The sequence below is a fragment of the Andrographis paniculata genome, unplaced genomic scaffold, assembly GCF_009805555.1.
Source record: "Andrographis paniculata isolate CXL003 unplaced genomic scaffold, ASM980555v1 Contig38END, whole genome shotgun sequence".
Classification (NCBI taxonomy): domain Eukaryota; kingdom Viridiplantae; phylum Streptophyta; class Magnoliopsida; order Lamiales; family Acanthaceae; genus Andrographis; species Andrographis paniculata.
Window position 1 is genome coordinate 58,604 of NW_026137571.1, and position 13,151 is coordinate 71,754.

Sequence of the window (13,151 nt, forward strand, 5' to 3'; positions counted from 1 at the left end):
TTTTTATATTATACTAAAAATCAATTTTACATTCAAAACATCACATCAACACCTATTTATATCACATCATACAATTATTCAAATTCACAATTTTTACTATGCAAATCTCAACTCAAAATCCAAACTCCCAAACAAACACACCCTTAATTTTAAACTTCTTATACATAGACCACTCAAAACCCCTTTATTTCTATCTATTTTCTCGATTAACATACTTTTTTATCTATATTTAAAACTCTTCATTTTTTATAAAACTAATTTATAATAATGATAAATAAATAAAAATATTTGTATTTATTTGTATTATATAAAATTTTATCATTTATAAAATGATATGCATATATTTGTTCCAATATAATCTTAAAATTTTTTAAAATACTAATAATATTATTTATATAAAAAATAATAAACTAATATTATAATTTATTATTAATATCTTATTAATTTACGTTAAAGGATTCATAGCGGGACTACGGAGGGAGTAGTATTCTTCTTGTTGTTTTCATCTTCATTTTTATAATGTAAAATTATTTGTAGTTGTGGTTTGGAAAGTTGACTTTCATATTTCCTTTTATTTTAAAATTATATAAGATCTTTTCTTAGTTTAGAAAATACTATTACATAAAATTCACTAAAAATTATATGAAATTTATTAAGAAAAAGGTTTTGGCCGAATTGAAACTCGAGCGACTCGACTTGTGTGAGAACGAAATCACTACCCACCAAGGGGCAAGGGCTACCCAAAATTCAAAATAAATTACATTGCGTTAAATGGATTGCTGTCGGAGCAGTGGTCATTCAGAATGCGTGTAAAAATCTAAGGATACTGGACGACGGAAATTGTGGAAATTTGCGAGCGAGCGAGCGTGGAGATGAAAGGTGGGGGCGTGGGCGTTTCATCGTCATACTCCCTTCCGGCTAAGAGAAGATGGAAATGTTTCGTGATAGCGGTGCTGGGCCTGGTGTTTCTCTCCATGCTAGTGCCCCTCGTCTTCTTGCTCGGCCTCCACAATGGTTTCCACTCGAGCACCGGTAACCTCTTCCCCCAAGGCCAATATACATTATCTATGTCCATTTTAGATCTGTTTCGCCCCAAGAGCCATTGCTCTAGTTCGTAGTCGGGTTTTCGATCCGTCATTATTGGTACCCCCAGTCGATCCTCTTAGGTTTTGTTATCCCCAAGATCTGTATGTTGAACCTACACTCTTGTTATCATGTGTGGCCGAATGGACATTTTCATGTGTGTCGTTAGTCCTCATCAGCAGATGCGCTTTTACCTGTGTCTTTTTTTTCCTGTCATGTGGGTGTGGAACTGCTTTATCTAATTTATTACAACCGTTTCAGGATATGTCAGTGAACAGCGGAATTCAGCCTCCGTAAGAAATTTTCAGCCTTATACAAGGATTTTGGAGGCTTTTTTGTTTTCCTTCAATTTCAGAAATTAATGTAGGTTGATTCTTTTGTTCTTTCCTTAATTTTTCTGGTCGATGCTTGATGCACACAGAATCATTTTCCAGTCTACGATCAACGAAATGCTGCTCATAGTAGAAAGGATTCCAAGGTATAGAGCATTGTTACCCATCTGCAACTGAACATGATAGTAGATACACATATGTGCAAGTAGTTATGACGTGCACATATTTATACTGTTGTTTTTCTATAAGCACATCCTTCTATTCTGATTAATCTTGAGATCAGTGTTATGTTTTATGGTTTTTGTTTCTAGGTTAATCAATCAACACTTACGGAAGATCTTATTAGAAGATTTGCTCCCACACTGCCAGAGGTTCATTATCTTTGTTTATTTTTTTATTTTTTTAATATTTTTTAATAATCCCACAGTGCTTTTAGTTCAAGCTTATATATATATATATATATATATATTTAAGCACCAAGTTGAATTTACAAAGATATTGCCAAGTAATCATCAAGACGTTTTGTTCACAATATTTTCTATATATATATATATATATATATCTTATTATGGTGCAATCTATGCAAACTTCATATACTGACAGTAGAAACAGACTTATCTGAGATGTGGTCTCATTTGTTTTGCAAATGTCATTTAGTGCTTATTCCAATTATCCAATATTATGCCAATTGAAGGTAACTTGATGTGTTAAAGGAAGAAGAAACCAAGTGCTCAACACACATTCACTGTTCTTATAAAAGTGGAGTATAATGGGAAAGATACTCTACTTATAGTTATAAAATATAAAATTTATGATACTGACATCTGAGACCTTTGAGACTTTTGTTAGGAAACTAGAGTCTGATGTCTTGGGAGGAATAGGAGTATGTGGAACTGAAATTTCCATTTCTTATGCTGATTTATGTTGTCTATGACTTTTCCTTGCCAGACCATGTGATGTAAAAACCACAATTATGTGATGGGTCAATACTTATTTGCTACCTATGCCTGATTGATATATTTCATACCTTATGTGTTTGGAAATTTTTAATATTTTGCAAAAATAGGGAAGGTGGTTGCGACATATTTCAATCACGCAGTTTGTTGAAGAAAAAGAAAGTATGAAATGAATCTTCTTATTGATTCTTCACACTGCAAATCTGTTGTGCAAGAATAGTCGTTTATCTGCATATAATTAACTGTTTCGTCTTCAATAATCAGCGGTCTTGTTATTTGATACATAACATAAGCATTGACTAGCAATAATCGACAAGATAGGGAGATTCATCTATGTACCTTGATTACTACTTCATCTATATGATTCTTAATGATTAGGTATCTTCTTGTTTGCTTCTCTACTTTTTATTGATTCAATTTCCTTATAGTGTTGAAGTTATGAGGGGTTGTGGGTGCACTTATTGGTATGGGAAGTTACACGAAAGAGAGGCTGTGGGATCATTACTGAGAGGTTGGAAGTTGCGCAAGCTAATTCTTTGGTTGAAGGGTTGTGAGGAGTGTTACACATCCGCCAGACCCTTCCTTTTTTTTTTTTTTAATTTTTTAAATACAATATTGATTTGGATTGATGGTAGTGAAACTGGGGATTTAATGTGATCTCTGGTGGAGTTTGTTAGATTTTATCGTGCTTGAATGCTGGATATTTTATTACTTTGCATCTTTTCAAATTATTTTATTTTATTCATACAAAGCATTGGATTTTTAGCTAGTGAGGTCAAAACCATATGCAACCATTAGATTAAACACAACCCTTTTGCAAGAAGTGGGTTGTGATGTGGTAAATTGGGCTAAAAATGACATTTCATCATGGCAGTTTTCTGCAAAGAATTAAGGGTGTGTTTGTTTGAGGGATTTTGCCAAAAATCCACTATTCATCCAAAATTTTCCGTCCAAAAATATCACATCAAACATCTATTTTTCATTTTCTATATTATTCTAAAAATCAAGTTTACATTCAATACATCACATCAACACCTGTTTATATCACATTATACAACTATTTCAATTCAAAATTTTTACTATTCAAATCTCAACTCAAAATCCAAACCTTCAAACAAACACACCCTAAAAGAACACCTTTCTGCATCAACAGACGGTTGATTCGCATGAAGTTGATTCATGTATGATGTTTTTATGCATGTATAAGTTCATGAAATGCTTGGAAATTGATTTTGGTGGTTTTGTTAAATCTAAATATTGAATGCTTAAGTTTATATTTTTCTAGTAGCTAATGGTGGACTTTATTTAACATAGTCTATGACTGTATTTAGACACTTTTTTTAGAAGAGAGATAATTTTATATAGGAAAGAGATGGAGAAAGCCTAATGGCCGTAGCGAGAAGAGGAAATTAATTACAGCGAAACAAATAACTCTTCATCACCCCTAGCACATTGCTTTGCAAAATAGTTTCCTGCCTTGTTGGCACTATGGGGATATATTGAGAAGCGATGAATGGGAATTTTCCAATAGCCAGGTGGAGCTTGTTAGTGTTGAAGTTTAATCTCAAAGGAGGGGAAGGGCCAAAGCATTTGAAGAGTCACATTCAACCACAATTATGGGAAGAGGGCCAAGATGGCTCAGTAGAAATGCTTTAGGAGCGTGCATGATAGCTAGAATTTTTTTCTCAATTCAAATACTTGATGGCAGTATACTTGGACTGTGTGCACAATAGACACACTTGATGTATAATTTCAACTATTTTTTAGTTATCAAATAGATTTAATGAAATTAAGTACTTAATCATAAATTCAAGTGATAATTGATACTGCCAATCAGGGCTTTAGATCCTCAAAGGATAATTATTAGTTGTTTTTAGTAGAGTATATCCACTTGTGTTATGAGTTCTTTTAGGATAATTGTTACTCATGTTAAGCTTGAAATATATGGTGGGGTTAAGAATGTGCCAGACTAATGAAATGCTTTGTGACAACCTTTTGGGATGAACAAGTGATTGTGTTTTTGTTTAATTAATTGGATTTTTTGAATTGTTTGCCAGCAACATAACCTCTCAACATGCATAATTAATGTCGTCATTTGGCAGAATTTGGGAAATGTCTACATTGATGGAGAGTTCCTTTGTACTTTTTCTGGTTTTTTTCATTTGTCAATTCTAGTTATACACCTTGAAATATATGGAGTTAAGAATGTGCCAGATTAATAAAATGCTTTGTGACAGCCTTTTGGGATCAACACACAATTGTGTTTTTGTTTATTTTAAATGGATTCTGCGAATTGTTTTCCAGCAAGATAATCTCCTAACATGGAAAATTAATATCATCATTTGGCAGAATTTGGGAAATGTCTCCATTGATGAAGTTCATAATGATGCAAATGGTAGGGTATTTGATAACAAATTTACACCAACAGTTAAATCTCCTAGTAATTTGTATGTTTCGTCATTTTGCTTTTTTATAACTACATGCAGGAAATTCCATGCCAGAGAATTTGCCAAAAGAAGAAGTTAAAAAGGTATACATATGTACAAGCACAACAAAGATAGATAAATTATGCTTATTTGATACTGAGTTGGAACACTGTAATTTTTAAATTGTTGCAGAATAGCAGGTCTCTTGTTAAAGCAAAACCAGAAGAGAATAAAATAGGGGCAGATGAGAGTGAAATGATTTGTGAATTAAAATTTGGGAGTTATTGCTTGTGGCGTCAACAACAGAGAGGAGAGATGGAAGACTCTGTGGTGAAGAGAATGAAAGATCTGCTTTATGTTGCTCGTGCCTACTATCCAAGCATTGCAAAACTTTCAAACTTTGATAAATTGTCTCATCAACTAAAACAAAATATTCAGGATTTTGAACGTGTCCTTAGCGAAGCTACCACAGATAAAGATCGCCCCCCTGGGTATGTTCACTGCCACCTGCAATTTAAGCTTTTGCTTTGGTCTCTCTTTTCGTTAGTGCATTATTTTTCTGGTATCAACTTGGTTGGCAATAATTCTTCAACTGTCAGTTTATGTTAATGATGGCTAGCCTTTCCCAGCCCATTATCTGCACAAGAGTGCATAAACTGGGTTACAAACTTAAGTAAGGCTGTGTCTATGTTTGAAAATGTTTCAAAGTTTTAGGTTGGTTTGAGAATAGTAAAAGGTTGAATAGAAAATAGGTGTTTGGTGTGATATAAATAGTTGTTGCATGTGATGTTTTGATTTGAGAATAGGTTTTTGATATAATATTTTAAATGAAAATTATGTTTTGGATATGATGTTTTTAAGAAAAAAAATTCATGAATAGTGCAAAACCAATTTTGAAAGTATAAGAACCGAGTCTAGATCTTTTTGTTTTCTTGGTTGCATTTCATGTTTTATGTCTTCCATGTGTTTGAAATCTGGAGCTTTCTGTGTTGTGTAGAACAAAAGATGGACCAATGTCTCAATTACTTCCAATATTCCTTTTTATATTAACTATTGAAAAGTCATTTTTCTTTCTCAAAATCAAAACATTTATTATGTTTAGCTTGTCATTGTAAGTCATAGTCTAATAACTTTCTAAATGGATCATATAAACTTTGGCACAAGCAGAGCCATTGGATCCTTAATGGTCAAGTTTGAGAGCACATAGAAATTTTGTTGAATATAGAATAACGATTTACAAGTGGGCAAGTTTGACTTAGAATTCAAGTTTGAGTCTAATGTTTTATAGATTGATTTTAAAACAAAACAAAATAACTATACACATCTTTATGAATGAGCTAGTTGTGTTCACAAATATGTTTTGTAGAAAAATATGTGATGAAGGAAAACTGTATGTTTTTCTTTAGTAAGGAAAAGAGAGAAGCTCCCCCTTTGGGAAGTAGAAATAGGGTTACATACAAGGTACATGCATGGAAAGGTAATTACGCTCCCCCTCAAGCTCACACACACACACACACACATATATATATATATATCAGTCATGTCCAGCTTGGTACAAGGTACTGAAAATGCTCCCCATCCCCCACCCACTTTGCAACGGTGGAAAAATGTGCCCATTTAGGAAAATTTCACCTGGCCAGAAGTATGTCATTGTGTGCATTACATTGTCTGTAAAAGGTAATCTCACACTTCAGGTTGATATCTTCATCAACGGTGGAACATGCTCTACTAGTCTTTTATATGCACACTGCTATTGAGCTTGGGCATCACATATATATTCATAATCATCGATATGAGTCTAATGTTGAGGCCTCCTGGGAGTAATCCATAGTGAAATGTTGAAAAGTGTAAATAGGTCGCAGTCCAAGTCCAAGTTTGCAATCCAAAGAATTGATGGCTCTTCCCAAGGAGGCTTTACAAGTACCAACATTTGAACACATTTTTACATTCTGTTGAAATTATTCTTCTTTTCATTGTTTTCCCAGTTTACAAAGCTTCCACCTTTTCTTCTTTTCTATACATATTTCTAGAAAAAGAAAATGTGCTCATAGTAGATGATGCATTGAAGTTCAATTATTATCTGTATAAAGAATGTATTGTGAATCCAGAATTCTAAAGAATGCTCTCCCATTCTATCAGGTATGAGCAGAAGATGATGATGATGGAAGCTGTAATAAGAAAGGCAAAATCATGCCCTGTGGACTGTAATAATGTTGATAAGAAGTTTAGACAATTAGTTGACTTGACGGAGGATGAATCTAATTTTCATATGAAACAAAGTGCCTTTCTCTACAAAGTTGCAGTTCAAACTATGCCAAAAAGTCTACACTGCTTATCAATGAGATTAACTTTTGAGTATTTTAAATCTTCAAGCATTGAGCAGGACCTGGTTAAGAAATTTCGAGACCCAGACTTGTATCACTATGTCATCTTCTCCAGAAATATTCTAGCATCATCTGTAGTTATCAACTCAACTGTACTGCATGCAAAAGTATGAAATTTTTCCCTCTAATATTTTATCTGTTTTGACTGAACTTTAATTTATTGTTTGGACCATTAACATGGTTTTCTCCGTTTGCAGGAAAGTGCGAAACTGGTTTTCCATCTGCTGACTGATAGAGAAAATTACTTCGCTATGAAATTTTGGTTTTTCAATATTAAGTATGGTGATGCTGCTGTTCAGGTGCTGAATATTGAAGACTCGAAGTTGTATAATCATCATATGGTTGGGCAATTATACCTGTCATTGCCTGAAGAATTCCGTGTTTCATTTCATAGGCTTGATAATATTGCTTCTTCTCAATTTAGAACAAAGTATCTGTCCATATTCTCTCATGCCCACTATCTCCTCCCTTATATATTTCAATCTTTTGGTAAAGTTGTGGTCTTAGATGATGATGTCATTGTTCAGAGAGACTTGTCAGCCCTCTGGGACCTTGACATGGGGGGCAAAATAAATGGTGCTGTGCAGTACTGTGCAGTAAAGTTGTTTCACCTGGAATCAAACTTGGCAGGTAGCAGTGTAGAGGGAAATTCATGTGCATGGACATCTGGCTTAAATGTTATTGATATGTCTCGGTGGAGGGTACATAATCTTACAGAGGCATACCAGAGGTTGGTTCAGCAGGTGAGTCAACACTTTTCTTAACATTTGAGCAGTATTTGGTATTTTCTTCTGGTTGCTCAAGTCCTGCAAAGTGAAAGACATAAATTAGGCATAACTATAATAAAACTGGTGGAGGATTACTCCCAGGTTTGCAATTGGAAATGTTTATTGGAGTCTTTAATATAATAGTTACTTTTGAAGACGAATCTTGCATGGTTAGCTGTCTAAAAGTGTGGACGGACTGAATGTGTGTTGCATAGAAATATATTTTCTTACGAAGAAATTAAAAGAACAAGCAAGTGAAATACTTGAATTACTTCTGGTCATATAGAGATATTCTTTTTGCCCTAAGCCAAAAGGCCAATTCAAAAACTCAATTACACTATAAAGTACAAACCTAAGAGGCTAATCTTGAACATTTATTAATATTCAGTTTAGGCTAATCTTAAATGACCTAATGGTCTCAATCCCACTGAACTTAGTCCTGATGCTATTTTCTATAGCATTTCCACCCTCTTCAAACTAACCTTGTTCTCAAGGGGGGCTATGCTGTCAAGAGATGTGGAGTGGTGATGGTCATTAGTGACTAGAAGGGTCATCTAAATGCTGCTGTGGGCTGACAGTTATTGCAGCAGTGACATCTTTCAATGGTAGTAGCATTGTGAGGTGATGGTGGCTTGGCTCTTGTTTGGGGATAGTGATTAAAGGTGTTAATTTGACTAAAGTATTATGATCAAGCCAAGCTTGAGTTTGCTTGATTATGTAAAGAAGGATGGATACAATGGACCATTGTCATGTAACAAAATAAGTTGTTGTGAAGGAATTAAACAAAATAAATAAAGTACAAAACCTTCTCCCAGTCTTATAGAGATATTCTCCCTACCCTAAGTCAAGAAAGTTGATTCCAAAAATTTAATTGCTCCATTAACCTAAAATACTACAGCCTTGGTTGAATCTGGAATAATCTAACTGGCCTTGAGCTTTGATAGACATAGCTTAGTGTGAAATTAAATAACCCAATTAGCCTTTAACTTGTGACCTTACTCCTTTTAAGGGAATATTTATACTTCTATCAGAAAAGAGACACAGAACTTAGGTCACTGCAAATAGGGAAACAAACTACCGCCTTACCATTAAATTTTCTGACCTTACTCCTAATGCTATTATTCCTACAATGCAACATAATAGCCTACAAATATTGAAATTTCCCTGAATTGACATGTTGAAGAACTGATGATTACTGATATTTGTAATATATGCAAGCAGGTGCATGGAAATTAGCAGCCCATTTGTTAACAGTCTTATGTTGAACCCTAATCATGAGTACCACTCTAACTTTTGAACATACCATTAGAAATTGACCTTATATCTACAATATCCTGTGAGATTTGATTAATTGGCACTATGTTATCGAATTTGGTATTGCCATCTTATTACTCAATTTAGATTTTATAGTGAGGATGCATCATGGTACTTGAGTTGACTTATTAGTAATTTTCAATATTCAGTCTTCTGTTTAATTGATCACACCCCTTCATGTTCAGCATTTCTTTTCTTTTTATCAAAGGATAGTACGACCAAGACATTCTCATACTCACAGGAACAATCAAACAACTGCTTATAGTAAAAAACCATTGGTTTGTTCATTTGTGTTTTTATTTTTGTTTTGTGTGTTTAATTTCAACATATTTGAGGTTAGAATAGTTATTTGATTTGGTTCTTTGAATGAAAAAAGGATATTGGAAATGATCATTTTGAGGGAAAATAGTAGGTTTAGTAAAAAACAAAGAAAAACACATGAGTGACCAAGCCCATTCTTGTAGAACTTTAGTCCTTAAGCTTTGGATATGCAGTACACCTGATCTTTGTGGGTGAAAATTATCATTGATAAAAAGTTTTATAATGCTAATATTTATATTTATGAGTGGATTGGGAATTTGAATGTTAATGTATATATACACTATTAATGTGGTTATTATAATGGTAAACTTCTAAGATGAATCCATTTGATCTTTTTTTTTTTTTTTTTTTTTTTATATATATATTAAGGGAGGGAGGGTAGGATAGGGTGAGTGGTTGAGGCTGGATTTATTGTGAATTGCTTCATGGGATGTATTAATGCATACAATGGTCCTTCTGATTTAGTGAAACAATTAAGCTACCAAATGTTTGTGCTAGAGAGTTGAATTTACTTCTTGAATTCCGACGGATCAACCTGTAATTAGTTTTGGTGGATGACTATTTTCACTCAGTTTGCCAATAATTGTATAGCAGAGTTGTACAGTCGTGCTTCATATAAATTAGTGAAACATACTCATTTTCTAAACAAGTTTTTTGCTTGGACTGAAATTACTTTTCAAATCTCTAACTATTACTAGTTACATTTTAGTGTCGTAAAAGCTGGTTTCCCTCTTTCCACTCATTCTGCCTGACTCTTGATGCTAAGTGCTAGGTCCTGTCATGTTTTCATTATATCTACATGTTATTTGTGGTATGGCATTATTTTGCTTTGCTTTTGATATGTTATTACTTCCTGGTACCTAGGAGAACACATCCTTATGTTGGACAATGTGCATATTGAATTCATCACACCAGAGTGTTAATCCTCATAGCTGAGAATGGGAGACCATACCTTGACATTTAGATGGTTACTTTCATAGGGGAGGTGATCACCAGCCTCAAATTTCTTTCTGCCCTGCCTGCCTGCACCTATTCACAATACACCATTGTGTTTATGTATAGTCACTTATTAATACATGCAATGGTGTATATCACACCGTTGTGTGATGGTGTGGCAGGGCAGGAATGGCCATGGGGCTGGTGATCTCATGCCCTTTCTTAGTATCAAGTAACTTTGAAATCCTACCACTTGAAATAGTGGCATAATAAAATTAAGTTACGTAAACTGATTTTTTAGTCTGGACTCATTTATCATTTTAGTGTTATAACTGGAACCTGTCGCAAACTAGTACTGTAAGTGGAAAATTTTCTTAAGTTTAGTCTTCCGATGCCAGAGATGTCTACATGGCTCACCGGAGGACACGTGTCCGCCAGGTCAGCGACACCGGACGGATACGTGTATTTTTACTTTTTTTTTTCTAAAATTTTCACCGTTTCAATTTTTTTTTCAAAATTTTTCAATGTTCAATTTTTTTTTTAAATTATTAATTTTTACAAAAAGATAAAATAAATAAATTATTACTTTTTTAAAAAAAAGAAAGAATAATAAAAATTCACTTGTCTGTCCGGTGTCGTTGACCTGGTGGACACGTATTCTCTGGCGAGCCATGTGGGTGCACGTAGACATTTCTGCCATCGGAGGACTAAAATTATGAAAATTTTTCACTTACAAGACTAGTTTGCGACAGGCTTCAGTTACGGGACTAAAATGATAAAAATGTCCGGTTACTGGACAAAAAAATCAATTTACCCAATAAATTTTTTATGATTGGTGTGTTATGCCTGCATCAAGCAAGGCTGCATTTCAGTCTTACGACATTGGATATTTGTAACTGTTAGCTCTATTCTCATTTTGGTAGCAGATGAGCAAACACGGATTATCTGAAACAGCTACATTGAGGGCTGGGCTACTCACCTTTCAAGGTCTTGTTTATGCACTTGAGGATAGTTGGATGTTATCTGGACTGGGCCACAACTATTCTGTGGATGCTAAGGCCATAAAATCTGCAGCGGTATTGCATTTTGATGGGAGCATGAAACCATGGCTTGAGATCAGCATTCCGAAGTACAGAAGAATATGGAGGAAGTTTCTGGACCCTCAAAATCAGTTCCTGAATGACTGCAATGTAAATCAATAGAAGTTAGACTGCTGCTTGTTGGCTATATTTCGAGGAGCAAGAACCTAATTTCTATGCGTTCCAAGTGCGGAAAGGGTGTTAATCAGAGATCAGCGTCTGGGCAGATCAATGTAGACACATTTATCAAAAATGTGATGGGCGCTCACAAAAGAAATTTTATTATTGTGGCCAGGTGAAAGGTAAAGAGGGAAAGAATGATTTGTCTCAGTTGCGTTGGCTGAATTTACAGTCAATTGAGAGGCTACACATGCCAATCTCTTCTCCTAGGTTGTAATGCAATGCTCGGTGCTGTTAAATGGGCAAAGCAATACGAGTGTTGTATTTTTATTTTTTATTTTTATCTTTTCTATTCGCTCCAGTGGAAGGAAGGTCAGACATTCTCAAAAAAGAATATCCCTTCCCTTCCCTTCTGTTTTCACCATTTCTGTCAACACCTTGTTGCGAGTTGTGCTGAGCGATAGTTTTGCATGAGAACACTAGTGTTTTCACTCACAAGGCAAGCCTTAAGCTTTTTGGATAAATTATATTACAATTGACATGTATATACAGGTGTGGCTGGATATCATATATGCTCGTCCACATCCATTTATAACATGTCTATTCCCTTTCCGTATGTGGACTGATGTGGAGCCGTCTATGAAATGTATCGAAACTCTAGACCATCTTTACAACGGACCAGGTCTGACTTGACAGGGGAACAAACAAAACAAATTGTTTGTTTGTGTTCTGGGGGCGACGAGATGGGAAGTAGGCTTCTAGTTCAGGCGTTATAATTGTGTTCTTCAGGTGTTAGTTGTTGAGACTTGGCTAATAAAATAGAAGAAACACTTTTCAAGCATGGCAAGTAACGTGACAGCGTCTAAGCTGACAAGTACTATACTATATATTTTTGCATATGGACATTGTAGTTGGCAGTACACAGTGGACTAATGGCATTGCATGTGGTGCTTGGTGGGCTGATTTATAGTGACTTTGGCCGGTGACTGCCCGGGGAGGTGGGTGGGTCGGTGTTGGACAGCGCATAGTTTATTCTTTATTAAGTTCGCTCCAATCGTCCTTTTTAAGAGATCTCCGAAAGAAAGAAAGAGAGAGATCTATCTATCAATCATCGCATCGAATCGACCATATCATATATATGTATATATATATATAAATGATGATGCATCATCCGATTACTTGGGCAGTAAAGTGTCACGAAGCTATTCTTGCTATTTTGTATCCTTTTAAAAGCGTATTTCTTTTTTGTAAACGTGTGTGTTGAGAACTCTCCAAATACCATTAACCATTATATTACCTCATAAGACAATCATGCAAAATAGAGCAAAAAAATTATTTTTGGTCTCATTTAATATTATAATTATTAATTTTGGTCTCGTTCAATATCATAAGTATTAATTTTGGTTCCATTCAAAAAATATTATCAATTTTGA

The 13,151-nt window shown here is 34.5% G+C and overlaps 1 protein-coding gene across 2 annotated transcripts; it reads left to right on the plus strand.

Moving 5' to 3' along the window:
* The first annotated feature begins 666 nt into the window (after nt 1-666).
* Nucleotides 667-12,257, plus strand: LOC127251073 (probable galacturonosyltransferase 7). Of its 2 annotated transcripts, none has more exons than XM_051274633.1 (10): nt 667-1,032; nt 1,345-1,376; nt 1,505-1,561; nt 1,727-1,786; nt 4,721-4,766; nt 4,858-4,901; nt 4,990-5,288; nt 6,937-7,288; nt 7,379-7,924; nt 11,443-12,257. In XM_051274633.1, the coding sequence occupies exons 1-10, from the start codon at nt 873-875 to the stop codon at nt 11,719-11,721; spliced, it is 1,875 nt and encodes a 624-aa protein (XP_051130590.1). In that variant the 5' UTR covers nt 667-872; the 3' UTR covers nt 11,722-12,257. The 2 variants fall into 2 exon arrangements, with proteins under 2 accessions (XP_051130590.1, XP_051130592.1); XM_051274635.1 differs by having other exon boundaries at nt 669-1,032; nt 11,446-12,257.
* Nucleotides 12,258-13,151: the final 894 nt, after the last annotated feature.

Excerpts from the sequence above, each read along its gene's own strand:
- LOC127251073 (XM_051274633.1), top strand. The coding sequence starts at position 873 with ATGAAAGGTGGGGGCGTGGGCGTTTCATCGTCATACTCCCTTCCGGCT. Across the intron at positions 1,377-1,504 it reads AACAGCGGAATTCAGCCTCC|AATCATTTTCCAGTCTACGA; the intron begins GTAAGAAATTTT and ends TGATGCACACAG. Across the intron at positions 1,562-1,726 it reads ATAGTAGAAAGGATTCCAAG|GTTAATCAATCAACACTTAC; the intron begins GTATAGAGCATT and ends TTTTGTTTCTAG.